Source organism: Urocampus carinirostris, chromosome 15 (genome assembly GCF_059441175.1).
Source record: "Urocampus carinirostris isolate Australia breed hairy pipefish chromosome 15, RoL_Ucar_1.0, whole genome shotgun sequence".
Taxonomy (NCBI): domain Eukaryota; kingdom Metazoa; phylum Chordata; class Actinopteri; order Syngnathiformes; family Syngnathidae; genus Urocampus; species Urocampus carinirostris.
In genome coordinates, this window is record NC_142363.1 from 37,968,586 (window position 1) to 37,986,416 (window position 17,831).

Genomic DNA, 17,831 nt, shown 5'->3' on the forward strand with positions numbered 1-17,831 from the left:
TAACACGTGCGAGCGCATGTTGAAACTTCACAAAGATCTAAATGAACAAAACGTGAAAATTGGAATTGACTCGCAACACGTTCGATCAGCCACCGGCATTAGAAGAAAAAAACAATAAGACACGACGAAAATTAAATGCAGGAACGCATACTGGTTCGAAGTGGAAAAAAAACATGAAAGGAAGACAACACACGATATGTTGAAACAAAATGAATAAAAAAAAAGAAATGCGAGACAATATTTTGAAACACCCTTTTCTTTGTCCCGCTTCCTTTCAGCTATTGTTATCATTTAAGTTATATTTACATGGAATTTAGCTGCTTGAAATAAAGGAAACAAATACATGAAAAACAAGAAAGCAGGCAGGATATTTTGGTCAACCGACTCGCCGAAACTACACAAAACATGAAAGAAGGAGCTGGGATGTGCTGAAAAACAAAGGGGGAGCTAACGGAGCAAAACTTGATAGCAAGAGGACACGGGAAAAACGTATTGGATAGCCGGTGTTGGAATGTGATGGTCTAATCTACATCACATTCCAACACCGAGCGCCTCTAACAGAACAAAACGTGAGTAAAGAAACATTCCCAAGCATGGAGAGTGTGTCATAATGTCCGACACACTCGTTACCTATAACGAAACAAAACATGAAAGGTGACTGCCCCCAGAAAAAAAAAAGATCCCGCAACTAGGACAGAACTGCATCATTAAGATTAGCGGAACAAAACAAGAAAGGTATTGAACTGAAGGAACTTTTACTTTAGGGTGTACTCACTTTTGTTGCCGGGGTTTTGGCTAAGAATGGCTATATTTGGAGGGGAAGCATAAATTGACACCGCTATAAGAGCTTTACACTTTTTCTAGTGTCGTTCAATGAAACATGAGGATGAAATCTCTGCAGAAATGCGAGGGCTGCACTCACTTGTGTGAGATACCGTATCTTGATTGTTCAGTGCAAGGATGGGAGCCATCCCCTGACAACTTTATCTTCAGTCGTCGCCATCGACGAGTCGTGACGGAGCGCTACGGCTTTTTCCATCGATCGGCAAGACTCGGACGACACGGAGCCGGGGTCGAACCCCGGACCGCCGTACGTGAGCCGAGACGATTTTTCTATCGGCGGTCACGAGCGGGCGCGACGCTTCCGACGGGATCAGCCGCTATGGATTAGGCTAGGCTAGCACCGAAAAGGGACTTTCTCTAAAAGGGCTCACGGGTACGGCCGCCCGACGCTCGGAGAAGCGGACGAGGGGCTATTCGTCAGACAAGAGGCCGGCAACGGCGGGCTCGGGCCTTCCCGGCGTCCTCCGTTTTTCCTGAAAGTCTTTGGCTAGCCTCGGCCGTAGCGCCGCCTTCCTTCCTCGTTAGCGTCTTCAAAGTCGGAAAGAGACGCGGGCGCTATTTATAGTATCCGTCCGTTTAAGATAGCCCTGGACGGACCAGGGGGTTTGACGTTCGCGTCCTCCACGCTTTGTCAAGAATATGTATCACGGATAGTCACAAGCGATCTTTGCACGCGTGGCCAAATTCGAGCCCTTTTTGAAGCACTTTTAAAGCCTTCCCTTTCCAATTCACAGAAGAAATCTGGTGGGAAACATGGATTTTGCACACATTTGCATTGGGATTTTGAATGTTGCATAAGTATTCATCAAGACATATGATTTTTAGATCTTGAGTAAATCTCCAATTGATTTCTAGTTCCTAACAATACAGTAGCTCAGGAGGTAGAGCGCTCGTCTTGGGATCAAGGGATCCCGGTTCGAATCCCGGCTCGTCCGTGTTACATGTCGAAGTGTCCTTGGGTAAGACACTGAACCCCTAATACCCCAATAAGCAGGTTAGCACCATTTCAGGTATTTAAAAGCCCTTCGCGCAAAATTCTAGCACTTTTTATTCCTTGAAAACGCAATGAAATTCAAGCATTCTCAAGGATTTCAAGGCTTGTACAAACCCTGTATAAGGAGGACCTATTTAACTCCAAATTGGCCAGAAATTTGAAACAATGCACATTTTATCCTGGAAAATTGAAAATGAATCATTAATATTAAAGTATACTGAATACGGAAGCTGTTCCGCCTTTTATGAACATATAGAGTGGCCTTTCCTCCTTCCACCTTTTTTCTTTCCTCTTTTACATTTTTTTTCTTTGCAAAACTCTGCTGAAAAAATGAGAAGAAAATTGTTGCACTATTGCCCATTTTGAGTCTTCGTGGTTTACATTCTTCCTTCTTCGTTTTTGGTTGACCGATACAAAACAGCGACCTCCGGCGGTCAAATTCTACTCCGTTGTCCTCGATAGTAGGAACAATTTGTTTGGGGAAAAAAAAACCTTTGTGGCTCAGCGTGATCGGGGCGTAATGTCTTGAATCGATGTCGAAATGTATTCGGTTCGATTCTTTTTGCCGCCAAGATTTTTCGACACAGTAAGACGCCGATCGGTTCCTTTTCCATAGTAACACGTCGGTAAATCTGACCCGGCTTTCGGGAGACTTTCGTTTGTCTCTTTATCCCCGTTTAGCTTCTCGTGCCCGTTAAATATCGTTGGGATAGTTTAAATTCTGAAGGGTCTTCTCCACTCGGTGTTCACACTTCCCACTCTGTGCAGAGCGCCGAGGCTCAACGGAAAGAAAACGTCTTCACTGCGAGCGCACACTCTGCCGATGAGAGCGCTACGGCCCCCTAGTGTAGTGGGGGCGCAATTCTAGCCCGCTGTTGGAGAACCGCCGCTGTAGACCCGGCCTCGGTGCTGAACTACAGATCAGGAACCATCGTGCAAAATACAGACGTGATTCCGTAGAATTTTTGGGGGGTTAAAAAGTGGGGGATTTCACAGAGGCCCCCTGGAGTCAAGGAGGCTCACTGCGCTTGGCCACGAGTGTCGCCTTGGCCCTTTGTTGAGAAAAGAACTGTGTTGACGTGAAAGGCAAAGCCAAGGACCGCCCGCCTCCCGTCTTACCGCCCGCCTCCCCGTTTTCTTGCCCGCCTCCCCGTCTTCCCGCTTGCCTCTCGTCTTCCCGCCCGTCTGTCGCTTCGGGCCAGCGTTGACGAGCGACGACGTCGCCGCTTCGTCTCCCGGAGTTCAACTCCGGTTCAGGCTGCGCGAGGCGCAGACTGGCATTTGGGAACGCCCGCCTGTCGCGGAGGGAGGCCTCGGCCAACATTCCGGGCTTTATTCCCGCTCAAAAGTCATTCTATTGTAACCCGGGATGATTACAATTTAGGCCAGGGCTGAAGAACTAGCTCCGTTAATTCAGGCTAAGGATAAGAGTGCACCGTGTTCCGCGTTCTGATTGGCTAAACCAAGAAAGACGCTTTCTATCGCCAACAAAGCGGGATCGCTCCAATCGCCAAACCTGCTCGGGAGCCACGTGCGGGTCTTTGGCGCTCCCCAGTGGCTCACTGGCGCTTTTTCAAAAATGTTTGATTTCTGTGAGTCACATCCGGAAAGTAAATAACAAGAACTTGATGGCGATGAAGTCTCGTGTAAAGTGAAGAAGCTTGGGTCCTTAAGAGTTGTGCAATCAAACAGCTCAATTATTTTTAAAACTTTATTTTCACATTATTGGAGTTATTTGTATAAAAAATGTTGATAAAGCACACATTACTTTTATTTGTAAGTATGTTTTTTTTCTTGGCGTATTTTCACGTTTCGTAAGTGGGGGAGGGGGGGTGATCCCATCATTTAGGGATTATTGTATAGCTTTACCTTTAAACAATTTTTTTACTCAAATATTTTCCGCTCTTATTCTGGGATTATGACTCCTCCAACATAAAGGAGTATGTATATCCTCTTTCAGTTGGCTTCTTTCAAGTTTTCTACATCATTAGCGGCCTTCCGATATTGGTGTTATTTTGATTTGAACCTTTTTTTTTGATGGTTTCAAAAAAGGGTCGGGGCAAGAGTTACAAATTAAGGATTCAGCTTCTTATACGGGTATTCAACTGAAAAGGGTCGGGGCTAGAGTTAGGAATTCGAGTTAAAGCTCCATATTAGGTTTATAAACTGGATGTAGGATTCTGAATTTGTTTAGAGATAGGGTTAGGGTTTGAAACAGGGTTAGGGTTACAGTTTGGGTTAGGTTTGGGAACTAGGGTTTCAGCTCCATCTTAACTGAATGAAGGGTTCCAAAATGTATTTCGAGCTGGGATGACGATTTGAAACCGGGTTAGGTGTACAACTAGGGTTAGGAGCTTTGCTTTGGGCTGTAAGTTAGGGTTTGAAACTGATTTTAGGCTTCCAAAATCAGTTAGGGTTTGAGACTAAGGCTAAGGTTCCTGTTCTTTTGACCGGCACTGGACTTTCTCTGTTAATGCTACTGGTAAAAATGGAAAATTTGGCTTTTCGTTTCCCTGTATTAACGACAAAGACGTCGTCTGTTCCGTGTAAACGTCGTCAATGCTAAGGTTGGATACGGGGACAAAGGTCCCGATACGGTGATAGAACTCCAATCTTTTTCGTGTCCTGACTCGTCCGCCTTGTACTGACAAAACTTTGATGGCTTTTGGATGACATCGTTCTTTAAGTCTACACAGTATTCTCTCGGCTTAGCCCCCATTGATTAGCCCGGACCGATGAGCGGGAATTTCTATAATAAGGAACCGGGAAGGAACCGGGAGCGCGAGGATCAGAAGCCTTATCTCGGCCGAACGCCCGCAAAAACCAGGTGAAGTCCGCCAAAGCGGACCGTCCCGACCCCGCCGCGCCCGCCGGAAGACGGCCAAGTCGGGGGGAACGCCGGCGGGATCGGCGGAGCTAAAGCGGCTTTGGTCCCGCTAGCGTCTGCGCGGCTAATCTGATCGGATTAACGGCGGCCGGCTCGAATGCGTAGGAGCGAATACGCGCACGCGCGTGACACGCCAAGCCGAGAGTTTCCGGGAGCGGATCCGGATTCCGGGGATGTGCGGAAAACGGCCGGACGACACGCGCCGACGTTCGCTCGCCCGCAGACGCCTAGAAAAACCTACTCTCGCGTAGAAAGGCGCGTTGGTACGCACGAAAGATGCAAATACGCGTCCAGAAAGATGCAAAATCGCTCACACGCCAATATCCTCTCATGTAAAAACCTATCCACCAACGGGAACACACGGTCACGTGAAGGCACCAAACCTCTCACAGACAAACATACACTCACAAATGCATTTTTGTGCAAACACACATGCAAAAACGCACTTATGCAAAAACACGTTCACACAAACATACTCTCATGCGAACACACTGACATGCAAACTCACATACAAACACTTGTGTAAAAACATGTTCAACATCTCATATAATCACGTCAAATCACTCGCATACCAATATACATTCACAAATGTACTCATACGTTGACCCACGCGCACACACATTCTATCACTCAAACGCACTCTCATGCAAACATGTTCACCAACCCACTCTCACGTTAACATAACAAATCACTTCCGTACACACAATTCCCAAATGCAGGCCCGTACTTATCTAAGTGAACATGATTTTTATGAGTGTGTGTGTTTCTGTTTGTATTTGTGTGAGAGTATGAGAGAGGGTGTTTGTGTATGTGAGAGTGTGTTTATACATGTATGAACATGTTTTGTATATGTGAGATAAGGTGTGTGGGAGCATGTGTTAGAGATTGTGTGTGAGAGTGCCTTTGTGAATTTATGTTTGAGTGATTTGGTTTTTGTGTGAGAGGATGCTTATTTATGTTTATGAACATGTTTTTGCATGAGAGCGCGTTTGTGAATGTTTGTGTGTGAGCGAGTTGGTGCGTTCATGTACGTTTGTTTTCACGAGAGTGTGTTCGGACGTGTCTTTGCATGCGTGTGCATGTGTCTAGTGATTGGAATAGTTTATGCGAGAGTAGGTTTATAGATGTGTTAACATGTTTTTGCATGAGAGTGTTTGTGTGTAATAATGTGTTTTTGTGCGCGTGTCAACATGTGTTGGCGTGTCAAAGTGTGTATGTGTGTGTGAGTGCGTTTGTGAACGGTTTATGTAACTTTGTTTTTACATGAGTGTATTTGTGTGCGAGTGTGTTTTTGCATGCGTGCGAGTGTGTCGCTGTGTGTTTATAATCTCACACGCCAACACATATTCACACATTCTAACTTAAAACACATTCGCACCCATATACAAACACACTCTCACATACATCCAAACGCACCCTCTCCTACACGCAGAGACAAGCTCTCATGTAAAACATATTCACTCACCATCATACACTTTATGACTGCACACAAAAAGATTCTCAGACATTCTCACATCTATACAAGCCTTCACGCAAGCACTCTCACGTTCAAAAATGTAGTCACATCAACATACTCTAGCGTACACACTCACTCTCCTACTCTCTCATGCAAATCATGTTAACTCATATACACAAACACACATGCTAACACATATTCACCCACACTTTCTCACATACAGGGAAACACTCTCACCTGCAAAAGAAAAACCACATTCAGTTCATCACACATGCATACACCCACTCACGCAAACATTCTCTCACACAAACACCGGCAAAAAGCACACTCTTGAGGCCGCAACAACTCATCGATAACGACGACGATCTTATTCGGCGCCGACGCGTATAATAACGGATTCCCGGTATCACCTGGTTCATGAGCCGCTAAGTGAGTTAAATCAATGCAAATAAGATGGCATGCTGAGAGTTGTAGTACCGCCTCGGTCTGGCAGAGACCGAGGCGGTACTACAACTCTCAGCATGTACGATAAGTCGGAATGCGATAGGATCTTTCGGACAAGGTGGATACGTTTGAATGTTTCGGTTGTTTATTGTCAAGTTAATAGTCAAGCGCTTGTATTTTTTGCCCGATATTTGAATAAACAGGAAGATACGTCTGTAAGGAATCCGAGGCGTGGAAAAAATAATGGCGGCCCCGCTCTCTCGCCAAGACCCTTTCTCACTCCGGCTTCCAAAAAGGCGCGGAGACCCTCTCTCTCTCTCTCACGCGCAGCGGCGGTTATTTGCGGGCAGGATCCCAAAGGGCCCCATTGAAAGAAGACCGATGGCCGCCGCTCGACAAGCGTGTTAATGGCGCGGCCCCCTCCCCGACGACCCCGGCAAAACCTTTTCACCCCTCCGCCTTTAATCTTCCGTCATCTGCCGACAGCCCCGTCCCTCGTCCGCGTTTCCCCGTCCCTCGCCCGCCTCCCGATCCTTCGTTAGGAGCCAATCGCTGGTCCCTTAGGCCGGGCGCTCCTTTTGGAAATTGCCGCCGGACACAAGATGGCGCTTCCCGGTAAGGCTGTGGGCAAACTATGGCCCGCGGGACACGTACGGCCCGTCGGGCTTTTTCGTCCGGCTCGCCAAACCAAAACGATCAAGATATATTAATAAAATATATATATAAGGGTGGGCAGCACGGCGGTGCAGTGGTTAGCGCGTGTGCGTCACAGTTCTAAGGTCATAAGATCAAACCTTCCTGTGTGGAGTTTGCATGATCTCCCCGTGCTTGCGTGGGTTTCCTCCGGGCACTCCGGTTTCCTCCCACTTTCCAAAAACATGCACGTCAGCTCGAATGGCCTGTCCAAATTGTCCCAAGGCGTGAATAAGAGAGTTGTCTGTCTCTGTGTGCCCTGCCTGAAGATAGCTGGGATGGGCTCCGGCACCCCCGCGACCCTACTGAGGATAAGCGCTGCAGATGATGGATGGATGGATGGATGGATATATAATGGTAAATAAAGAACTACTCATTCAAATTGAAAGTGATTTCTCGCCATCACCCTTGCCCCCGTTCAGCTTTTATGTATCTACAAAATACTTTGGTCCTTCGTCACCGGGAACGAAGATATTATTTGGCTTTCATTCCGAAAAGGAAATCAATACTATCGGAATGCTACAAAACACTTCTAAAGTAATACTATAATACAAAAAAAAATACTACAATAATACAACCGTCGTAATATTACAAACATACCGCAGAAATACAACAGTAGAAATACTACAAAAATATTACAGAAATACTACAAGAATACTGTTATGACTATACTTTGCAAAACACTACAAAACTAATGGTGTAAAATAAAATGAGTACAACTCAAATACCACAAAAATACTCCAACAATAATACAGAAATACTACAAGAATACAGCTAGGGAAACGCTTCTACAAAATACTACAACATCAAAACGACAGTAATACTATAAAACAATATTACGACAGAGATATGACAAAAGTACGACTTCAGAGATATTATGACAGAAATACGACAACTATAGTAATACTACAAAATACTCATTATACCACAAGAGTCTATGATTGAAATATTACTAAAACATTACAGAAATGCTACATAAATACAACTACAGTAATAGTGCAACAATACTACGATGGCAATATTTCAAAAATAGTATGACAGAAATACGACAAAAGGACTACATTAATAGTACTAAAAATTCTTATACTACTAGAGGAATACTACAAGAATACTACGATGCAACTACTTCCAAAATACTACTAAAGAAATATGAAATAAGGACTACAAAATACTACATATATACAGCAACTGAAAATATGTTATAGAAATACTACAAAATACGACATATTTACAGCCAAAAGAAAAGATACTACACGGGAAGAAACGGGAAAGGAAACAGGGGAAAAAAAACAAGCTCACGGACATAAAGGCAGCGTGCGGAAAACGGGCCTGCTGTTGGATGAGAGAGCGACACCGGCGTAGAGGGAAGGAGGCGGATCCGGAGATAGAGAGAGATGGAGACGCAAAGGAGGAAAACGAGCCAGGAAAGCACAGATGGGACCGAGGAACGCTTTGGCTCCGGAGTAACGTCCAGCTTCGCGGTTTCGGGATCTGGATTTGGAGTCGTTCCTAAAGATGTCATTTGGAGCCGGGAGGTAGTAGCATCGGGGCTGCGCCATTTAAGGGAAAGGACTCGGTATTGCGATATTCGCTTTGAAAAGGGAAGTGGATTTTCTGGGCTATTTTCATTTTTCTGGGAGTACTTAACCGTCGGATGCAGTCGAGTCCCATTTATTGGTGACCCCCCCCCCCCTGACGTCTCTTAGCACCGCACAGCCCAAAATGACACCGTACCCTGATCCGAAAGCGACATGCAGGAGAGGGAAAATCTCAAAACCTCAACGAGAGGGACGTAAGAAACCTTGAATATGGTCATTCCCCCTCTCCAGGATGAGCAGAGTGCCATAGATTGAAAAACAATCTGCAAAATACCAATGTTTAGTTTTTTTCAGATTGTGATCCAATTTGACGATGTACCAAGTAAGGTTCCGAGCTATTGTCCTAGCTAAGATGCCCACGCTACACTCATCTGCAAGCATTTAAATGCAATGGAAACCCAAGCGGCATCCACCCGCTACCCCACTCAACCAGCTCAAATCCTGTCACACCAAAGGGAAATAGTTTTTTTTTTATAATGTTGTTTAATCACATGCACATACACTTAATATATTTACTACATGGGTGTGTGGATGGATTTATCCCCTAACCCTACAGGTCCTGTGGTGTGTCTTGGGCAAGTGCAGCCTGGTGGCGCCCATCCCTCCCCAGGCCCAAAAACCGGTCTCGAACTGGGGACCTTGTTATATTATCTTGGTTTATAAGCATAGTTTTCTTTCCCTGACTATAGAAGAATGGACTCAAAGTCGATTGTAATACTCCAATGAGAGTTTTCTTTTCAAATCATTTTTCTCCTTTTTAATCCTCTTTTTTGAAGATGATTTCAATCCTTTTTGTTTTGACGTAGATCCCCAAGAAGACATTGAAGAGCAAGGTGCTAAAAAGCAAGCGAACACGCACACGCTAAATGCAGGGTCCCGGTCCCGATTGCAATTCTTCCCCGTCTAGAAAGAGAGAAAGAGACGAGAAATCCATAAATAATAAAAGCCTTAAAGGTCATCGATGTAACGAGCGGAAGACGCCGCCGGTCGATGGCGGCGCCGCGCGATCTGGAAAATGTCACCGCTAGCGTCTCCGGCCGTCGCTCCGAGGGCGACCGCTCGCCGAGCCCGAATAGAACGTTCCGGGCGGCCGCGGCTTCCGAAAATCGGGACGAAAGGAGAAACGCGTCGGGGAGCTCGACAAAGCTAAACGCTAAACTATGGCAGACGGGCTTGTTTCAAGATAAGCTGAGCTCCGATGTTAGCATCCGTGTTTGCTTAGCGTTCGCAAGCGCTAAACGAGCTCAATTCAGAAGTACCCCGCTTGCTCTGGACAAATACAGGAAGGGAGCCTCGATACAAGAGCTCGTGTTTTGTGAGCAAGGGCTAAAGCTACGCTAGGTAAAAGCTAAACTATTTCACTAGCTTTAGACAAACGGGAAGGCGACCGGCCGTGATTTAAGATGAGCAGACGTCGAAAACCCGAAGCTCTGGCCGGCGGCCCGGAAGCTAAATGCTTTGTTCTGTAAATTGAATTCAAAAATCAGAATCCGTGTTTGATTAGCATCGGCTACAGCTAATCTGGATAAATGCTAATTGGCTTCGCTTACTCCTGACAAATAAGACGGCAGCCGGTCTTGATACAAGATTATCGGAGCTCAAAAACCAGAATCATTGTTTGTTTGTTAGCATCGATTAGAACTGAACGAGCTGTTACATAACTTTGCTTGCTCTAGACATACAAGATGGCAGACCTTTTTATTAGCAGAGCTTGGAAATCAGTGTCATATTTTGGTTAGCATGCTAAGCTATTTCACTTGCTTTAGACAAACAAGAAGGCAGCCAGATGAGCATCAAAACCCAAGATCTGTGTTTGACTAGCATTAGCTCAAAATTGACTACACTGTTCTGTTCTATACAAAGGGGAAGGTCAAGTCAAGTCCTGTTTATTTGTTTGGCCCTTCATCACAAGGAGTCTCAAAGGGCTGCACAGACCACAGACTATTGCAAACCACAGACTATTATGACAGCATCCCCTGATCTAAAACCGACATGAGGGCAAGGAAAAAGTCAAAAAGCTCAACATGAGGAAAATGAAGCAACCTGAAGGGAGCCAATCTGGATTCAAGATGATCCAAACTTGAAAATCAGGACAGTCTTGTAATGAATGAAAACCCAAAGTCCTCTGAATGGTGTTTGATGGAGGTTGCGGTCTCACTTTTTGTGGGTGGCATTGCATTTTCCAAATAAGAATATGATTTTTGTGAGAATTGGATGAAAGCCAATTTATTGGTGTGGAATATTACATCATCACTCGATTCGAAAACCAGGCAGCGCTTATCCTCAGTAGGGTCGCGGGGGTGCCGGAGCCCACCCCAGCCGCCTTTGGGCAGTGGGCAGGGGACACCCTCGACCGCTTGCCAGCCAATCGCAGGGCACACAGGGACAGACAACACACTCGCTTAGTCACACCTAGGGACAATTTTGGAGCGGCCAATTCATCTGAAATGCATGTCTTTGGAATGTGCGAGGAAACCGGAGCGCGCGGAGGAAACCAACGCAAGCACGGGGAGGACATGCAAACCCTGCACAGGAGGTTCGATCTTCAGTAGATTGCGATTGCATAAAAACGCCAAAAACAAGAAAAATACAGTCCGCTGCAGCTCACTTGCCAATGACCTGTATTTTCTTAATTTTTTTTGTAAAGAAAGAAAGAAGCCGTCCCCTGCGTCCGTGCCAAGCCGGCCGGCGTCCGCGCCATTCCCGAACAGTTTGGCGTCTAATGGACAGCGACAGCCGGACGAGAAGGCCGCCTCGGCGGAAAAAAAGCCCAGCGGTGCGGCGTTTCTCCGCGTCGCTGGCGGTTAATGAGGCGGACGCCGCTCGCTCGCCGCAAACGGGAAGAAAGTAAGCCTACTTCCCCGCCCGCCCATTTATCCGCGTTTGACGCCGAGGCGGAAAAAGCGCGCGGCTCGGTTTGACCTTCACGCCGGACGACCTCGCTACGATAAGAGACAAAACTGGCGGGTGAGGTGCCACGCGTTTGACCTTCATATTGGGTCGGCTTTTTCAAAACGTGGAAGAGACGACACTTTGCAAGCTACGTTTGTCACCAGCCGGAAACGGAAACGGGACCCGATAGCGTTCGGTGACTTTTTCGGACCGGATTCGGTTCCCGTTCAACGGATGGTATCTCGAAGGGACCGGACAACATTTTGGTCCCCGAGACCTTGACTGACTTGATCTATTCGAGGCCGCGTTTCGCAACGTGTGACTTCTGAGAAACGTCGACGCATCAACATGTGAAATTGTCGACTTGGCAAAAAAAAAAATGTGAGAGAAAAAAAAGAGGAAGCCAGAGGGCCGCCGTCCCGACGTCAGCGTCTTCCGGATCCCGAGTGGATATATAGTCTCAGAGTCCTTTTTTTTGTTTGAAAATAAAATTAAAAAATGAACTCCCTACCTCGTTGGCAGGAATTTTGACCCATTTTTCCAAAGAAACCAATAAAAAGCCAAACAATCTTCTCAGGCAGACGGTCGATCTATTTTTGTTGATTTGAAAAGACATTTTCTACCCGCAAGAGTTGAAAAATATTTTTAAAAAGCATAACATGTGTTTGTTTTGCGTGATAAAAACAACGTCACCTTCCTTAAAACAAGAAGTATCTCACATCGAGTCCAGAGGGGCGTGTCATCGGAGAACAGCTGGCAGGTCCATTTATTTGCTTGGTCGGGTTGTTTGGATCCCTTAACCATTAGGGTGGTAGGGGCACCGTTTCCTGTGGTGTGTCATGGGCAGGTACAGCCTGGTGGCGCCCATCCCTATCCAGGCCAACTTTATACTACGTCAATTATAACCTTATCTTCTTTGTTTTCTTTTATCCTCCCTGTCAAATGTGAACCTGGAGTGCCACGTCCAATTTCCTTGTCACAGTATGTTCAACCCATTTTCTAACAATGACAATAAAGGTAGATTCTGTTCTATGTCTCAAACCAGGGACCTATCACGTGTTAGGCAAATCTGCTAACCACCAACTCATCAAAAAGGTTTTCGTGGCCAAGACCATTGGATCCTCACACACCGCAACTTCCCTTCTTTAAAGGGACAGTGTGTATTATTTAGCGCCTCTTAGTGGTGAAAAAAAAAATCATTCCCTGAAAAAGGCCCTACATGGATTCAAGTCATCGGCTAACTTGAACTATTCAATCGATGTGCATTTTCTACAAAACTCTTGGGTCAAGAAATCTGCATTTCTTTTTGGACATGAGCTTTACTTCGAAGGAGCTCAAAAAATGGCCAGCCGTCTTTCTGCTCCGGGTACCCGAAAACCCCCAAATCTCGAAAGCGTGGAAAGAAAATGGGGGCTTTTGAGTCACTTTGTGTCTCCGTACTTTGTATTTGTCCTTATGCTTTTTAGCACGCGTTTTGGTCGACCTACACAATACAGCGATGCTATTATACAAATAGTGCACGCTGCCCCTTTAAGCGACGTACCCCTCGAGTATCGTGTTTTGCGTCATGTGGCCCGAATCGGTGCAATAGCCGGCGTGTTGAACAAAATATAGTCTATGGTCATTGTTTTATCGTAGTCATCGTTTTAAGTCAAAGGAAATAGATTTAAAATACTTTGTTAGTATTTTTGTAGTCGTTCTAGTGTGTTTTGAAAAACAAAAGGACAATGCTTGGCAGTAAAGAACATTTTTTAGGACTTGTGCTTTATTTACTATTGTATATATTTTTATGAGGGGATGCTGGCAAAATAGTCTGTAGTTTGCAATCATCCGTGGTCTCTTTGTGAGACTCTTTGTGATGAAGGGCCAAACCAATAAACAGGACTTGACTTGACTACTTCTTCTTCAGGTCCCTAAAACGCAGACTTGCGGTCTCAGAGACAGTTTCTACCCTTAAGAAGCACACATCGTATGAAAACTGTTTATTTCTATTGTAATTTCTCACTCTTATTATGGAAATATGTCGCCTCTCGTGCCGTTGCGCTATTTTTCCGACGCACTTCCAACGTGGGCCCTACTCTAATGTATTTTTGGGTACTGTATTTATTGGCTATGGGTAGCGGGGCTTTGCACCGATGCTAAATGTCGAAGCAAAAACATAACCGTGGAAACTAAGCCGGCACGGCCGGAACCCAGTCTTTTTCAATCGTCGTACCGTGCGTAGGAAACGATCCGATCGGTGTGCCTGTGCGGTCGAGCGACCTTTCATTTGGATTCGCCATTTCCCGAGATGCACGGACGGGTGTTGTCCGGCGGGATTTTCTCGGACGAAAGAAACTGAAATGTCACTTTGCGATCCCGAGAACAGATTCAAGTCACGTATCGGTGGTCGGTTGTATTCTAAATGAGTAAAATTTTGTCAGGTCCTATTTTCTTTAGCAATGTCCAATTCGCACGTTTGTGTCCTATGGTCTCAGGAACCTAATCATATTCGTTTTATTTAGCGTTCTACTGCTGCTAACGAGCATTTTCTTTGTTTTCAGGGATAACAAATGTGTCCTTGATTTTAATTCATTATACGCACGTCCCTAAAAAATGGAAAGACGTTTCTGTATGGATTCGTGATTCTGCTGACTGAGCGCTGTGCATTAATTGGTTTTATACAAGACATTTTGATTTCATAGCATCTGTTGGAGCTAAGATGGCAAGACGCTAAACTACTCGTCTATTATTGTCTATAGGGAGGTGATTCAAATCTTCAAGACGCGGCAATCTTTGCCATTTTTAAAATCAGTTATCCTTTGAATCAACTGTCACCTCTCTTCTGCATCCACCCGCTACTCTGCTCTACCAGGCCAAGTTACTTCACATCAAAAGTAAATCAAATGTCATTTTCTTTGATTTATTTTTATCCGGCCGGGGTACTGGGTGGGTCCCAAAGACATGACCTCCGTATGAGCATAGATTCCCATCCTTTGCTATACGGCAATTTCACTTCGCGACCCGAGAACAGATTCATGTCGTATTTCGGGGGATCTACGATACTTTTGTATTAAGGTCCAATAAAAGATGTCTTTTTCGTTGTACCCCATTTCCTTGTGTTATCATTTGCTACACAATGAAATCAACTTCACGCTAAATTTTGGAAAAAAATAATCCGATGAGTCGACGAACGGTCTCACTAGTCAGTGACTAGTCAACTATTAAAATAGTCTTGCAGCTCTCGTGCATAGCGTGCCCCGCCCGCCAACGAGCGTGGGGTGCCTTTAAGAGCCCCCGCTGAAAAAGTCTTTTGCATGTGAAGGGGCCATTATCAAACAATCACACCTCATTGTTCTCTTGAATGTATCCCAACAATCATCTGTTTTTTATCTGGAAGGGCTCAAAGTCTCTCAGTCAATTAGAATCATTGAATAAATGCAATTACTGTTGTTATTTTGCCATCCCATTTTGGAATTGATTACGCTTGAAGCTTTTGCTTTGCTACATTTACAGGCCAAGTCGAGTTGAATTTAAGGTTGGTGTTTAGGGTTAGTACAAGGGGTTCGGAACGGGTGTCGGGCTTTGGTGCTAAGATTAGGCTCGGAGCGAGGGTTTAAGGGTAAAGGATTTTATACATTTGACTATAAAAGGATTTTATACATTTGACTCAGTCTAAGGCAATAAAGATATTCACCGACTGGGCTTTAGTTCAATGACAGGGCAGGCTGTTCGAAATGCATCCTATTTTGTCTAGCAAATTTTGATAACAGGACTCGTGGATTTGCCGACGCAGTACGACAGGCTTTGTTTTGGGAAGCCAAACATGTGTTGTGAGATCGTGGGGCGCAAACGACGGCTTGGCACGCCCATGGGAGGAGCCGAGACGCCTTCTTGAGGGGAGGCGTGGGCCGATAACAGAAAGCTAAAGGACTTCAGAAGAAGGCTTCACAACACTCCAACGTCACTTCGGCCGTCTCCTGTTTTACACTTCGTTCTGATGTTGCTCCCGTGTGAAACGTCGGCTTTCCCGATCATTTTTCTCTCGAGAAACGAGCGTGCATAAATTGTTGGGTGAATGTAGGTCGTGTTTGGTTAATGGAGTGAATTCGAACAATTTGGTAAACGCTACATTTTCATAGTTCATTCTTGACAAGGGTTAGGATAGGGATTTGATGTTTAGGGTTTAGGAAGTTTAGGGTTCAGCCTTGGGGCTGAGTGAGGGGTTTATGTTTAGAAAGGGTGGTTACGGGTGGTGCTGGGGTTAGGGCTATGCTTACGCAACGCCATTACCTATTTCGTTTTGGGCTCATCTGATGAATTCTTTTTTCCGTTGTTAACGTTACTGGCGGTCAAAAGCAGTGCTTCGCGTCCATTTTTGAGCGCGCTCATGTCGGATCTCGTGCGTGACGTACGTTTCTGCTGCGTGTTTATGTACTCGCTGGTTATTATATTAGGATATCGTTGACTGTTTATTTGTGTTGTACTTCCAGTGTCGGATCAATCGGTTGCTAGTGAGGTGCACTATAGATTACAAGGTGACACACCCACCTGTCTGTTCTTCTCCATTGACTAGAGAATTTTGTATTCTTTGACGCACCACAAGTTTTTTTCAAAGAAACGGAAACATTGACCTTCACTGGTCACGAGTTACTTTAGAGTGAATTAGTTACTTATGGAGGTTGTAGTACCTGTAACTAATTACTTTGTCAAGCAATGTGCTCAACGCTGCTCACAACATATTTTTTAATAATCATTTTTCCAACCTTCCACCGAAACCAAGACAGAACCTTGGGGTGTTTGAACATCTTTTGTCGTCTTTCCAATACTTTTCTCACTTTTCATCCAAACGAAGATGAACACGGTGTCGGAATGTTATTTTAACACCAAAATGTTTTTTTCTAACGTCTTGAGAAGACGTTTTCCTCGCTCGCATTTCTCTAACCCAAGCGCATTTCCACCGGGCTCTTAGCGCGTCTCCTCACCTGAGGTTCTTCTGCTGCTTGCTCTCCTTCCTGTTGAGGACGCCCGGCACGCAGTTGGTGAGTTCGGTCCAGTCGGCGTGCAAACCGCAGCTCCAGCCGGTGGAGAAGCGCGAGAAGAGCCAAGTCTCCTTGCGATTGGGTCGGTAACACGTACACTTCTTCTGGCCGGGCCGGCAATCGCAGGGAAGCTCCAGCCGAACGTTCTGCACCAGGTGCCTCCCGAAGGTGGTCCCGCCCGTTTTCTGGATGTGCAGAAAGACGATGACGTCCTCGCCCTTGATCTGGAAGTCCACGCTCCGCTGCAGGTCCCGGAGCGGGAAGTAGAACTTGTTGACGTAGTGCGGGTCCGGCGTGGGGAAGATGTCGGCGTCCCGCTGCTCCTCCTCCTCCTCGGCCCAATAGCCGTGCGGCGAGCCCAGGTGCAGCACGCCGGGGGCCACGTACTGGTAAAGGATCAGCATGAAGCAAAGGGAAACCAGGACGACCAGTAAGAATTTGCTGCTCCTTTCCACCATGGTGCTGCTGGCCGTGGAACGGGGGGGCTAGCATTGCCCGGCGAGCGAGGAGCTCCGCTTCTGCATGGCACCGCCGCCGCCGCGGTGGCTGGTTCGCCTCCTCACCCGAACGGGCTCATCGTAAGCGCCGTCGCAAAGTCCGAATCGGGGAAAAGAAAAAAAAATGGCCAAATAGAAGAAGGAGCGGAGATCGCGGAGGACTTTGCTCCTCGCGTCACCATGGAGCTGTGGAGTGCCCGGATGGAGACTGGAGTCGCCGCGCCCCCCTTCCTCTTTCTCTCCCCCTCTCGCTCGACCCCACGAGCGTTCTCTGATTTCATTGGCTCGCGAGAAGACCGCCTCTTTTCATAAGCGAACAATAGTGATGGGATTTTCGGCTCTTTATCGAGGAACGGCTCTTTCGGCTCAGCTCACTAATGAGTCGACTCTCAGAACCATTTTATTGTTTTTAGCGGTACGTAACCTATAATAATGGAACAATATGCACAATATGAATCGATATTTTAAAAAATGAATTAGGAAATCTCCTGATTTGATGACGGGAA

General features: G+C 46.0%; 1 protein-coding gene and 1 long non-coding RNA gene across 2 annotated transcripts in view; one reads left to right on the forward strand and one right to left on the reverse strand.

Moving 5' to 3' along the window:
• The window catches only part of LOC148352363 (heparan-sulfate 6-O-sulfotransferase 1-A-like), an 83,236-nt gene extending 65,716 nt beyond the window's left edge, over positions 1-17,520 (reverse strand). Inside the window, exon 1 of the mRNA XM_088354155.1 lies at positions 16,772-17,520. Coding sequence (XP_088210281.1) covers positions 16,772-17,286 — 515 coding nt within the window. The 5' untranslated portion in view covers positions 17,287-17,520. The remainder of the gene's footprint in view (positions 1-16,771) is intronic.
• The window catches only part of LOC148352362 (uncharacterized), an 89,804-nt gene that overhangs the window by 68,624 nt on the left and 3,349 nt on the right, over positions 1-17,831 (forward strand). The gene's annotated exons all lie outside the window — the stretch shown is intronic.